The sequence below is a fragment of the Hyperolius riggenbachi genome, chromosome 9, assembly GCF_040937935.1.
Source record: "Hyperolius riggenbachi isolate aHypRig1 chromosome 9, aHypRig1.pri, whole genome shotgun sequence".
Taxonomy (NCBI): Eukaryota; Metazoa; Chordata; class Amphibia; order Anura; family Hyperoliidae; genus Hyperolius; species Hyperolius riggenbachi.
In genome coordinates this window covers 66826809-66841698 of record NC_090654.1, presented here as the reverse complement: position 1 = coordinate 66841698, position 14890 = coordinate 66826809, and the positions used below count along the sequence as shown (strand labels likewise).

The window sequence follows — 14890 nt, the reverse complement described above, 5'->3', positions numbered from 1 at the left end:
CGCTCCGATGCTCCTGGCCCCGCCGGCAGCCACTTCCGGTTTCTGCGACAGGCGCTGACAGGCCTGGGAACGCGAGTAATTCTTCGCGTTCCTGGCCGCAATAGCGCCCTCTAAACTGCTATCGCGGCCAGGAACGCAAAGAATCACCCGCGTTCTCAGGCCTGTCAGCGCCTGTCGCCGTGTGTGAATTGCATCTTGGTACGGGAGAGTAATACAGTGAACAAATTAGTCTTTACTGCACTTCATGATGCTGTCAGTCTACTTTTACTGAGAGAAGCGTGCCTATGGCAAGATTTCCCTAGTTAAAATGACAGACGAACGATTGTTCTAACTGACATTGTGTAACTATCTTTTAAAGAATAAAAGTGGCCACACACTATACTTTTTTTTTTTTAATTCAATTTGAGCATTCCGATCCAATTTTTGGATTGATCGGAAGTTTCGATCAGAATCTTCGAAGTACACCACACATTTTTGAGATTGCTGCAATTTCAGGTTGAAAGATCGTAAACTCCCCAAAAAATTGGTTGGCTATAAAAATCAAGAGAAAAAAGTGAATAAAGTTTGGTGCGTACTGAATAGTTACATAACATGTTTTTGTGGTTGAATACAATTTCACCAACAAATAAAACTTTCGATATTTCAGGACAACTGATCGTATTTATCAAATTGGTGTGAAATTGGATCTTTTAATTGTATGGTGTGTGGCCATCTTAAGTGGTAAAAAGACGGCCAATGTACGACGATGCTCGTGCATTTTAAAAGACCATTATGACAGATCAAAATGGATAAAACTCATTCAACGTCCCCTGTGTGTGCAGATTTTTACACAGTGTTTTCTGTGGCTGTTGTCCACATCTCATCGCTAGATCTTTAGTGTAAAGATATTGGAAACTTTGTACATCAGCAGTTTCCAACGATTTGGTCTGGCAGTGGGTACTTATAAAGACTTTGCTTTGCATACATGGAAAACAAAAGTTTGCTTTCTTAAAACAGAAAGTATTTGCGATATTTCAGGTTGGAGTGAGCCCCGAGATGTCTCCCAGTGCATCACTGCTGAATATATGCAAATTAACCATTTCAGTCCTTACAAGCTAAACACACCTCCAGATCCGCTGGAATGCAATGATGCGTCAGCTGTTAATTGTACAGAGCTACAATAATCCAACATGCAGTAAGGGGGCTTTTAGGACCATTGTATCCCCTTACACCCCCCCCCCCCCCCCCCAATGAGTTCTGGTTCGCCATGAGCTTGCTGGTTAGTCTGTACCTTTGTATACATGTGAATGATGCGCTTCAGTCAAATCAGCTTGCTAGGTGTGGCCAAAGTTGTATTTGCTTAACTGCTATACAGAAAAGAGAGGTAATGAGTGCTGTTGGGGGTGTCTTCACCACATGGCTGTCTGCACCAAATGTCATATAAATTTGGCAAGCCTGACAGCTCACATTTTACCTCTGTAGTTAGCTATCTGCTTGACATGCAGGAAACCAATGGATTTCAACCAACATTTTATTCTGTTTCCCTTACCAAATCTAAGGAGTTTAAAGTGTACCTAAAGTGACATGTGGCATTATAGGATAAACATGTTCATATAGTATCAATCCTACTTTGAGCTTGCCTTTGTCTTTTTTTTTTTTTTTACAAGGGTTAACAAACCAGTACTTTATCTGTGAAGACAAACTGCAGCAGCTGTGCTCTCGAAAACTACCATAATTAGAGGCCACAAAATCTCTGTGTGGCTGAACAAACGCTCCTTATAGCAAGACAATGATGAAAAGTCCCAATAGGTCACCATTTCTCTGTGTGGGAGCTGAATATATAGTGGATGTGTCATTGTCTAATCTGGAAACTTCAATTCCAGATTTTCACTTCTAAAAATAAAAATGAGAATATGAGACTCTAGGAAAGTTCTATTTAGAATTAGATGGTAAGATCGCAAGGGTAGGGCTCTCTCACCCTTTTATGTCTTGGAATTTGTTATTATTATTAGCTTTTTGCCACCAGGCTTTTGCAAAGGACTAGAGGCCATGATCACACATGGAGGAAAAAAGCCATTTAGCCATTTATTAAGAAAAGTGTACTTTACAGTAAGAGTGATTACAATGTGGAATGTATTGCCACAGGAAGTGGCAATACTATATCTTCATTTAATGCTTTCCTTGCGTTGAAAGACATCCATGGCTATAATTCCTAGGCTATTCTGGTGGTGTTAATCCAGCGATTTTATATGATTGTGATCTAGGAATTTTTCTCCCTTTTGGGGCTAATTGGACCATGCCTTGTAAGGGTTTTTTTGCCTTCCTCTGGATCAACAGGGATATGTGAGGGAGCAGGCTGGTGTTGTATTTTTTTTCTGGTTGAACTCGATGGACGTATTTGTTTTTCCAACCCAAATAATAACTATGTGACTATATTGGGTCTTGCAATTTGTTATACATTTTATTCATCATGTTACATTTCTCACTGTTATTACCAATTCTGTATTTTGTACCAGTATCTATATTTGGTGCATACCACTGTCTGTACTATTATGTACCCCACTGATTCTTACTTTGCACAGCGCCACAGAATATGTTGGTGCTTTATAAACCAATAATAACAATAATTTAGGATTAGCTCTACAAAAAAAATTCTCATAAGTTTATTTTTTTTACTTCAAGTTTGCTTGAAGTGCACTGGCGATGGGATTACACACATTGGAATTTCTCTTGCAGCAATCCTGATCGGTTACCACCCGAACATGCACCCTTATCTGCGTAATACAAAATTTGTTCTTAGCAATGGGGAGAAAAAAATGATTTCTAACAAAGAACAAACTTTGCTCTACTTTGTTAATATTGCAGGGCTGGTGTTCATTTGCAGCAGAACTGGGTGCACATGGCTGCAGATTAGCAGAACTGAAGCTTGTTTCATGCAGGCAGCTCCCCCTCCCCCTGCTGAAATCCCTGTGACAGGATGTGGGTGTGCACTGGTGGAGGGAATGAAGTCATAGTTCTACCCCCCCACACCCTCCTCTTTCCTGCTTCCCAATCACAGAGGAGAACACACAGTCTGTATACATTCAACTTCAGAGCTGGAGAGAGGCAGAGTCGCCATCTGCACAGATTGCACCCAGACTGGTCAGAGTCAGACCCCCAGTTGTGTGAAGAATCTGGGCACAACGTGGCACTGCCCACCTTCCTCTAACGCAGCGGCTGCACTACAAGCGTAAAGATGGGTAAAGGCGACAAGGAGACCTCCTCTTTGGAAAGGACTTGGAACAGCACCACGAGCAGTGGCTACTGCAGCCAGGAGGAGTCCGATCCTGAGCTGGAACTCTTCTACACGGCTAAGACCTCAATTCTACCCCGGAGGAGTCCCACAAAGGCACAGGTCAGATACTACGCTGGATAAACATAAGGGGAAAGGGTCACAGCAGGTGTATTATCAAGACTTAATCGTTTCAGCTGTACCTTTTTAGGTGTGCATACACGTAGCAATCTGATCATCCAATAAACAAAACAGCTGATCGGTTGGTTTCATCGGGAACATTCAGATTGTTAGCTGGCATGTGTATTATTATGTATTTATATAGCATTAACATCTTATAGAATATAGGGCTGTGGAGTTGGGACAAAAATCATCAGACTCTAACTTCGTCTCCTCATTTTTTGAAACCACCGACTCCGACTCCAGGTAACCAAAAATCACTCCGACTCCTGGACTGACTCCACAGCCCTGAGTAGAGTACACAAGATAATTTATGTCAGTAATTGTTCTGCAAAGATGCCCACTGTGTAGTCCCTCCTAGAGCCATAGTCTAATGTCCCACTTAGTCAAAAGTCAATACCTTGGGGTAACCTGCTAATTTATTACTCAGTGTGCTTTGGCAATGTTGGGGGAAACCAGAGGAAGCATGCAGACTCCATGTAGAGTGTCCTGATGAGGTTCAAACTTAGTGCTGCAAGGCAAGAGCACACGCCAATACACCACCATGTTGCGCACTGTGACAGCTTAGTATATTTTCCATCAGCACCAACTGGGCTCCAATCAGCGCATCAATATTTCATTCGTTAGATGTTAGATCTGACTGTTCAGATCAATTGGATCCAAACAGTCTAGTCTCTAGGTGCATGACCACTATAAGAACGGCCGGCACCAAAAGTAAAAATATGACTGGAAGTGACCACAAACTCAATAACCCACTGTACATAGTGCACCAGGAAAAAGGACCAGCAAAAGAAATCAGCAATCATAATCAGAATGGGCATCTATTGTACTATGTAGTAAAACTTCACTTGCAGATGGTTCTTCTGCTAATTAGCATTGCACCACATCCTGTCTGTACGGAATCATTCCTTATTTCAGTATCCTTGCAGCTGACAAGGACTCACCGAAAACAATCGATTAAGCCAAAAAGTTAGGAGTCAGAGTGACTCCAATTATTCGCATGACTTTGACTCTAGAACTTCTGCCCTGATATCTCTGCTGCTAAAATACTGATCAGCTTACCCATATTTTACCTAAATACTAATACCCATCTCAAAATGCTTGGGAAAATATTCATTTTTGGGGGTTTCTCTAAAAAAAATAAAAATAATATATAATCTATATACACACTTTATATATGTATACACTGCAGATTTGGTGTTCAGGCAGCACGAACACTTCAGTATAAGAACCTCTCAGGAAATTTGAGTAAGTTTGCAGTTTTTAGATACTCACTTAATTTGCTAACTTGGCACAAAAATGGCAAAGACAGGAAACCAAGCTGCTGTTTCCTGTGATATGGCTAACAGTATATTATAAGCACCAGGGAACAATGCACAAGATCTAGTTTAGGTCACATCACTCTGCAATCCTCCTGACATCTTCTGTGTGACTGAAATCATTCCAGTCACTTTATCAATAATAACTTTAAAAGTAGAAAAAATAAATTACACTAGAGTTGTTTTACAGGCCACCCCTGAGTACTGCAGCCATTGGTTGCTGCCTAAACTGCCCATATCAAGCTGCATATAGAGTTCCAAGGAGACCTGGGTACTTTTACCAATGATGATGCCGGCGCCAGGCCTCGGTCGGACAACATCAGTGAAAACCAATAACAAGCAAAAGACAAACAGATACACTACATGTTACGGACCCACTTGGTCCTTCATCAGGTGTAGATATAAAGAATGACTAATGCTTCATACACACTTGAGATAAAAGTCTTTGGAAAAGGCAAGATCACAGACCAATTTTACCCCCTTCCATGTAGTATGAGAGCCATACTCTACACAGTCTATTCTATGGAGCTGCACTCCCCATCAGATAAAATCTTTGCAGGATGCTGCACACAAAGATGCCCGTACACACTCAAAAGATCATTATCTGCAAAAGATCTGCTCCTGCAAAAGATCCATTCCTGCAAAATGCATTCATAGTGTATGATATCTGCAGATCCTCATACACACCTTGTTTAACAGACAATCATCTGCAGATCGTCTGCAGATCAGATCCACCAGGATGGATTTTCAGATCTGCAGATGATTGCCAGATATGCAGATGAAGTCTGTTAAACAAGGTGTGTATGATGATCTGCAGATCTCATAGACTATGAATGCATTTTGCAGGAATGGATCTTTTACAGGAACAGATCTTTTGCAGATAATAATCTTTTAAGTGTGTACAGGCATCTGTGTGTGCAGCATCTTGCAAAGATTTTATCTGATGGGGAGTGCAGCTCAATAGAATAGACTTTGTAGCTATGCTCTCATACTACACGGAAGGGGATAAAATTGGTCTGTGATCTTTCATTTTCCAAAGACTTTTATCTCAAGTGTATATGAAGCATAAGAGTGTCCGTAACACGTAGTATATCTGTTCCACAATGCAAAGCATCTTTCTTGTTATTGGTAAAAGCTGCCCATATGACTGCAGGAACTGACAACTCCAGGTTATGCCCGCACAGTACTCCGCCATACTCGCCCCGTATGCCCGCACATGTGTTAGCTGTTCCAGACCGGCATTGTAGCATGTCGCTCTTGATGTCAGCGCATAATTACAGATGAAAAGACAGAACGTTTTTAGTGATCCTCTTAAATGTTTCATCGGGCGCACCCCTGAAGCCTCAGGGCTATTTTGCAATTTGCAATATGTCAGCCTTAGAACATTAGAATGCTGCAGGGCTGGATGGGTGTAACGTCTTCCATTATCAGGAGATGTGACTTCATCTTCCGTGACTAATTACTAAACATTTCTCACCAGGCCACTCTCCGAGGATTATAGATTCTATAAATATAGGTCTGGTTACAAAAGGCCTCTGGTCAGCTGACCACATCACAGACCAAAAAACAAACGTTTTATACAAATGTTTCGCACACTTCCATATGTGCACAAGTGAATGCATATGTCTAAATGCCCTCCTCGTCTCTGAAGCATCTGCTTTCCATGTTAATATTTAATAAAGGATCTGTTTACAAGCATATGACCAGCAGATGATAAAGCCCTTGTTAAGTCAGGTTTTTTTTTTTTCTTTTCTAAGTGGTTTATTACCATTGGTATAGAAATGGAATGTATGTAGGAGGTAATAGAACTGTTTCTCAACGCAATAACGTAAACTGCCACAGTATTGTAACAAAAGAAAACCCATAAAAGTCACCAAAGATGAAGGTGTGAATGCTAGAATGTGTTTCTGTACTGGTATGAGTAGACCAGTATTGGAGATAAGCAGTCACTTGAGCACTAACAGTTATCTTGAGACTTGGAAAGTTTTCTGTCACAGTGAAGGATTGGTGACATCAGCCCTATGCTGACATTTTGCAGAAACCCCTTTGTTGGGCCTGCTGGCATACAGTGAGTTATTGTAAGGTGAACAACACAAAGTACACAAAGATCTCTATACACAGGAGTGCTCAGGGTGTGTTCCTGCGTTTCCTTCCGAAGCCTTTTCCGGAGTCTGCGGTTCCCAGGACCGCTCCTCAAGGCCAGAAGAATAAACTTCATGAAACCCTACAGCTTAGCCAGATTTCATGCCAAGCTGGAAGGAGCCATGGGGCTTTCCAGCTAAAGTCACCCCCACAGCAGCTCCCTCCCCCCCTCCTTTTCCGTCTCACTCAGAACTGCTCAGCACAGACTGATGCAACTCCTTAGCAAGAAGAGGAAGAAGGGGGAGAGGTGGGGAGTGGGCTTTGCTGAGAGAAGTGAGTGAGAGGAAGTGGCCACCACAACATTTTGCAAGCAGAACATTGTGAAATGAACTGAAGATGTTTGCTGGATTGTTCCATCGAGGTGCCCTTACCACCTAAAATTCATCACCCCCTTTATTCTCCTGCAGCTATTTCCACTCTGCTACGCCTCATCTGCTCACATCAGGCAGGCTAAATAAGGCAATGCAGTAGCAATGTAGCAGGCAAACAATCTGTCAGATGTAGACGCCGGACATTTTGGTGGAACAATTTGAGCGTCAGAATTTTTGCCGCGGCGCTACACTGGCACGCTCAAAGGTCACTCCTAACTCCAACCACAAATCTACGCCATGCTAACTAGTAGGATAAATTCTGTATATGTATAAATAAAATGATTTTTTGACTTCGATTCAAAACTAGTCCTGGAATTCCTACAACTGACCATGATATGAAACATCGAGTTCCACCAGTAATTACCTGCACAGAGCAGGAGTCCCGGTTACTCATTTTCAATACATGCACTAACCCAGCAAATAGGCTCTATCAGTCCCAAATGACAGTCTCTATTAGGAACATTGTGGAATGGGTGTGTTGCATAAAAAAAAAAACACATGCCGAAATAATGATTTTCAGTAATCATTACAAGACCTGCACTGCATGTAATGCTTATTTCTCAACAATGCTGGAGTTTCACCTTAACATTTAATATACCAAACACTACTTTGGCCCACTCTAGACCAGAAAAAGTTATGTTAGAGGGTAAGCCCTAGATCACCAGGGAAGCTATATGGGCTAGGGAGGGGAAAAGCACTGCACATCAGGGAACTGTATTGGAGAGTGAAGGGGACCACTAGACACCAGGGAACTGTATAGATGAGGGAGGGAGGACCACTGAACATCAGGGAACTGTATAGGGGATAGAAGGGGGGTATGAGACACCAGGGAACTTTATAAGGGTGAGAGCTGGCCACTAGACAATGAAGTTGGCCTGCGACTTGGTCCCAGAGCTCAATTTCGGCCAACTTTGTATTTGAGTTCGACACCCCTGATTAACCTAAGCCAGACAAAATTTGTTCAAATAACATACAAGACTGAATATACAGGAATTCAGATAAACATTAGTCAAGTGCAGAATAGAATAGATTAGGCTATACAACTACTTCTTGTTTTACATCAACCCACGCAGGACATACTGATGCTTCCTCTCTATAAACAAAGAAGTGGTCAGTTGTGACAGATAACTGGCAAAGGTGACTCTGCACAGCAGTCTAATTCCTACAGAGGTTTTCCTGGCTTTTTCAAGCAGCCAGGAAACTGTCTGGGGAAGGTAACCTATAGCAAACTATGATATCATTGGAGTCGGCTCACATAAGTGCTGGTTGTCCGCATTTGGTTGGCGTTGTTTTTACACCTTACTAGAAAACAGCTGCATGTTGCTTTTCATGGGTGGCAGATGCCCAGAAAATGCTGATAAAATACATTGCTGTTTATCTGGTGTGCAGGAGGTATTGTAATCACAGGAAGTAATGCTACCTAGGCAAACGCCACAAAAACATTATGAAAATGCCACAAAAATATTCTAAGTTTACAGCTGGCATTTATTCAGCTGTGTGGCCAAACTCTGGGGAAGTACCTGTTTGACTAAGCCCTAAAAAATCCTGTAACCTCCCCTGCTCTGTACACCCTGTACATAGTGCTGAAATCAGCTCCTATGTAGGCAAAAAAAAAGAGTTAGAAATATATACAGTGGTGTGAAAAACTATTTGCCCCCTTCCTGATTTCTTATTCTTTTGCGTGTTTGTCACACTTAAATGTTTCTGCTCATCAAAAAGCGTTAACTATTAGTCAAAGATAACATAATTGAACACAAAATGCAGTTTTAAATGATGGTTTTTATTATTTAGTGAGAAAAAAAAACTCCAAATCTACATGGCCCTGTGTGAAAAAGTGATTGCCCCCCTGGTTAAAAAATAACTTAACTGTGGTTTATCACACCTGAGTTCAATTTCTGTAGTCACCCCCAGGCCTGATTACTGCCACATCTGTTTCAATCAAGCAATCACTTAAATAGGAGCTATTTGACACAGAGAAGTAGACCAAAAGCACCTCAAAATCTAGACATCATGCCAAGATCCAAAGAAATTCAGGAACAAATGAGAACAAAAGTACTGTAATTGAGCTCTATCAGTCTGGTAAAGGTTATACAGCCATTTCTAAAGCTTTGGGACTCCAGTGAACCACAGTGAGAGCCATTATCCACAAATGGCAAAAACATGGAACAGTGATGAACCTTCCCAGGAGTGGCCGGCTGACCAAAATTACCCCAAGAGCGCAGAGAAAACTCATCCGAGAGGCCACAAAAGACCCCAGGACAACATCTTAAGAACTGCAGGCCTCACTTGCCTCAATTAAGGTCAGTGTTCACGACTCCACCATAAGAAAGAGACTGGGCAAAAATGGCCTGCATGGCAGATATCCAAGGCGCAAACCACTTTTAAGCAAAAAAAACATTAAGGCTCGTCTCAATTTTGCTAAAAAAACATCTCAATGATTGCCAAGACTTTTGGGAAAATACCTTGTGGACCGACGAGACAAAAGTTGAACTTTTTGGAAGGTGCGTGTCCCGTTACATCTGGCGTAGAAGTAACACAGCATTTCAGCAAAAGAACATCATACCAACAGTAAAATATGGTGGTGGTAGTGTGATGATCTGGGGTTGTTTTGCTGCTTCAGGACCTGGAAGGCTTGCTGTGATAGATGGAACCATTAATTCTAATGTCTACCAAAAAATCCTAAAGGATTTAGCATTTCAGCAAAAGAACATCATACCAACAGTAAAATATGGTGGTGGTAGTGTGATGATCTGGGGTTGTTTTGCTGCTTCAGGACCTGGAAGGCTTGCTGTGATAGATGGAACCATTAATTCTAATGTCTACCAAAAAATCCTAAAGGAGAATGTCCGGCCATCTGTTCGTCAACTCAAGCTGAAACGATCTTGGGTGCTGCAGCAGGACAGTGACCCAAAACACACCAGCAAATCCACCTCTGAATGGCTGAAGAAAAACAAAATGAAGACTTTGGATTGGCCTAGTCAAAGTCCTGACCTGGATCCTATTGAGATGTTGTGGCATGACCTTATAAAGGTGGTTCATGCTAGAAAACCCTCAAATAAAAGCTGAATTACAACAATTCTGCAAAGATGAGTGGGCCAAAATTCCTCCAGAGCGCTATAAAAGACTCGTTGCAAGTTATCGCAAACGCTTGATTGCAGTTATTGCTGCTAAGGGTGGCCCAACCAGTTATTAGGTTCAGGGGGCAATTTCTTTTTCACACAGGGCCATGTAGGTTTTGAGGTTTTTTTCTCACTAAATAATAAAAACCATCATTTAAAACTGCATTTTGTGTTCAATTATGTTATCTTTGACTAATAGTTAACGCTTTTTGATGAGCAGAAACATTTAAGTGTGACAAACATGCAAAAGGATAATAAATCAGGAGGGGGGCAAATAGTGCGTGTGTGCAATCAGCTACATCCATAGCATTATAGTGTTGTGAGCATGTCTGTTACGTCAAGATCCTGGTGTCATATTTATGCGACATTTGCACTGAAGTGTACTTAAGCTGACTTCTGACATGACAACATAAACATAGGTACATATAGTATCAATCCCACTTAAAACTTGTCCGCCTAAACTTGCATTGCAAAATAAGTCAGTACTTTATCTGTGCAGATCAGAATCAGTTTATTTCGCCAAGTACAACGGGGGTTGTACCCGGAATTATTTTTGGCTCATACAGATGAGGCAGTCAAAAGCAGGCAGCTCTCCTGAAAAGTAATGAAAAGTGCCAAAACACTTGTATCTGGCTGAACAAACACTCCTGATAGCAGGATGTTGGTAAAACGTTGAAAACATCATTATTCCTCTGTGTGGGAGCTGAATGAACCAGATTTTATGTCACACTGACAGCGCTGCTGTTTACACTTCACACTCAAAACTGTAGCCCTTAAATTGAAAATAAGAATGTGAGACTCCAGGAAAGTACTCTTTACTATCAATACTACACGTGCAGTAAGTATCCCGTAAGTTTATTTTCAGTTCAGGTTTGCTTGATGTAAAATTTCCTTAAAACTATGTACACAGTTTATTCATCAGTCACTGTTAGTTACTGATGAATAAACTGTCTACATACAGCACCACTCTCATGCTAGGTACTCACGATGCAATTTCCCATCAAATCGTCGTATCGATAATATCCAACATGTCCGATCTGCTCCTGATCGATAACATGATCGATTTTATGCAGTACTGATCTGGAAATAGATCCCATTATCGATTGGTAGAAGAACAGACATCAGAAATTATCGATTCGACCTGTCGATCTGACGGGAAATTGCATTGTGTGTACCTAGCATTAGGCCTCTTTCACATTGGAGGCCGAGCTGAGTTTTTGTTGGGAATCTCAGGCACCAGGCACTGATTGCCTTCCAGCTGGAATTCATTGCAGCAGAATGGCGGAATTTGTAACCTCACATGTGCTCCACATGCTGTGTGGTTACGTGTCGTGTCTTAAGGTAGCCATACATCTAGCGATGATGCAGATTCGACCAAGAGACAAATCTCTCTCTAATCGAATTTGATGAGAGAGATCTGTCAGCTGCTCATACACCACAGGCTGATTCCAGATCAATTTCATGCTGAAATTGATCCAGAATCGGCCTTGTGACGCCGCATCCGCCTCCTCGCTGTCCCCCCAACGTGTAATGTACACCCTCCCACCCCACCCGGTGCTCAGTGCACTATACATTACCTGTCAGTGGTCGCCGCTTGTCCACCGCTGCGCTGGCCCCGGGCGCAGTCCTTGCTCCATACACACGCCTCACATGATTTTTGGAGTAATGTGTGCACGTGCCCCTGTTACTCTGGCAACCATGTGGGGCGTGTATATGGAGCAAGAAGTGTGCCTGGAGCCAGCGGAATACAAGCCGTGGCCATAGACAGGTAATGTATAGTGCACTGGGTACCAGTGGGGGCACATTACACATTAGTGTGGACAGCGTTGGGGGTTTCATCGCGTTCATTGCTTATCCTGATATTGCTCCCCATTACCACCGCGCTCCCGATCGAGCAAGTCGGCCCTACATCTTGCAGCATGTCCAATCGATTAAAGCGACCAATTTAGGCCCGAAATTGGTTGCCTTGTCGGTCAAGCATGCACTTGGTGGCACCAATTTTCATCCGATTCCAATTACAATAATCAAATCTGATGGTTGATTAGCCGCCAAGTCAACTGTTGTATGGCCACCTGTAGTGAGGCCATAGTCAGGTGTGACTCAAGGCGGTGGATGCCTCTCTGCTGCCCGTGGTGAGCGTCAGCACGTGCCTGGAAGCAGCTGACAGCCAGTGGCTTCACTTACTTCAGCCTCCCGTATGAGAGAGAGAGAGGCCCGAGGCCATGAACCCGCACTAAATAGGTTTGATTTCATAATTATAAACATTTAGAAGAAAACATTCCTTTCTCTTTTTATAGTCTCAGTGAGAGCAGAGTGATCTTTTGCATTATCAGATGTACTTGGCTCACACCCACTTTAACTTGCGCAGAGATACGCTAATAAAAACAATAGTGGTAACGCCGGTCTGTGCAGGGTTTCGCCTCTGGCTTTCTTCAGAAGAGGCGACAGGAGGGAACAGGGCTTAAGAAGTGCGTCAGCCTTAACAGCCCATGAGGAATGTGGAAGAGAAATACCGGTTCTGTAAAAAGCGGACCAGTAAAACAGCCTCATGCCAGATGTGACAGGTCCACTTCAAAGCAAACAAAGGACTGAAAATAAATGTTCATGGTTTTGAGATGTTTATTTTTAAACCCCTAATGTGGGCTGAAGTGAGAGGGATATGGAGGCTACCATATGTATTTCCAATACCAGTTGCCAGGCAGTCCTGCTTATCTGTCATGCATTAGTAGTGTCTGAATCACATACCTGAAACAAGCATGTGGCAAATGCAGTCAAACTTAAAGTGAACCCGAGGTGAAAATAAAGTGATGAAATAAACAGTTGTATTTATCCTCCTACTCCTAAAAGTGATTTTTTTTAGATAGCTCATGGTTTTATTTTATATTTAGCCATTTAGAAAGTAGATTGAATGTTTTGTGGTCTCTGCTCAGTGGCAGCCTTTCTCTCTCTCTCTCTCTCTCTCTCTCTCTCTCTCTGCTCTCAGTTGTATTCTGCCAGGAAAACTTTTATGGGTGTAATTTGCTTATCAGTGATGTTTACTATATTCCTGACAAGATAGCTGTCACTTGCATGCCTAAAAATAAACTCTTTCAGGCAGCAAACTACAACAAGCAAAACAGCAGGGTTAGTAATATGATTTGCACTGTACATACACGTTTATCTCATCACGTCACATGTCCCCTCGGGTACACTTTAAGTCAAACAGCTGATCTGCATGCTTGTACAGGATCTGTGACTAAATTTATTAGAGGCAGAGGATTGGCAGGACAGCCTGCTTAAAAGGAAATAAATATGGCATCCTCCATTTACCTCTTGCTTCAATTGTCCTTTAAGGAGGTTTATTACACATCGGCACATAAATGAGATCTGAATGTGCTCTAACATAATACATCTTTTATCTCCTTTTCAGGATGAAAAGCCGGAGAAACAGACCCCAACCCCGGTGCTGAGCCAGAAAGAGACGGAACAGAAAATAAGGGAATATAACTCCAAGATAAAGAGCAACCTCTTCATGAGCATGGTACGGAGATGGTGATGATGATAAGATTATATACAGCAGCTCTGACATATTCCACAGTGCTGCAGAGGAGCTAGCACTTTATTGTATCCACCAGTGTCACCCACTATTATTACATATTGTATACAGCTCTGACATATTCCACAGTGCTGCACATAGGAGCTTGCACTTTATTGTATCCACCAGTGCCACCCACTATTATTGCATATTTTATACAGCTCTGACATATTCCACAGTGCTACAGAGGAGCTTGCACTTTATTGTATCCACCACAGTCACCCACTATTATTACATATTGTATACAGCTCTGACATATTCCACAGTGCTGCACATAGGAGCTTGCACTTTATTGTATCCACCAGTGCCACCCACTATTATTGCATATTTTATACAGCTCTGACATATTCCACAGTGCTACAGAGGAGCTTGCACTTTATTGTATCCACCACAGTCACCCACTATTATTACATATTGTATACAGCTCTGACATATTCCACAGTGCTGCTCAGAGGAGCTTGCACTTTATTGTATCCACCACAGTCACCCACTACTATTACATATTGTACAGAGCTCTGACATATTCCACAGTGCTGCAGAGGAGCTTGCACTTTATTGTATCCACCACAGTCACCCACTACTATTACATATTGTACAGAGCTCTGACATATTCCACAGTGCTGCAGAGGAGCTTGCACTTTATTGTATCCACCACAGTCACCCACTATTATTGCATATTTTATACAGCTCTGACATATTCCACAGTGCTGCAGAGGAACTTGCACTTTATTGTATCCACCACAGTCACCCACTATTATTTCATACTGTATACAGTTTCGCCATATTCCACAGTGCTGCTCAGAGGAGCTTGCACTTTATTGTATCAATTCACCACTATTATTACATATACAGCTCTGACATATTTCACAGTGCAGCACAGAGATGCCTGGGCCATTCACTTCAGCCTCTGCGCCAGAGGAGCTTGCACTCTAATG

General features: G+C 42.2%; 1 protein-coding gene and 1 long non-coding RNA gene across 3 annotated transcripts in view; one reads left to right on the top strand and one right to left on the bottom strand.

Annotated features, from left to right (window-relative positions):
* The window catches only part of LOC137532467 (uncharacterized), a 131381-nt gene that overhangs the window by 63206 nt on the left and 53285 nt on the right, over positions 1-14890 (bottom strand). The window lies entirely within an intron of this gene.
* RASSF1 (Ras association domain family member 1) overlaps positions 1-14890 on the top strand; it is a 93217-nt gene that overhangs the window by 69086 nt on the left and 9241 nt on the right. Inside the window, exons 1-2 of one of the 2 annotated variants that reach the window (XM_068252979.1) lie at positions 3046-3373; positions 13791-13901. In XM_068252979.1, coding sequence (XP_068109080.1) covers positions 3215-3373; positions 13791-13901 — 270 coding nt within the window. In that variant the 5' untranslated portion in view covers positions 3046-3214. Of the gene's footprint in view, positions 1-3045; positions 3374-13790; positions 13902-14890 lie in introns of those variants that run through there. The other variant, XM_068252978.1, reaches the window with a different exon arrangement.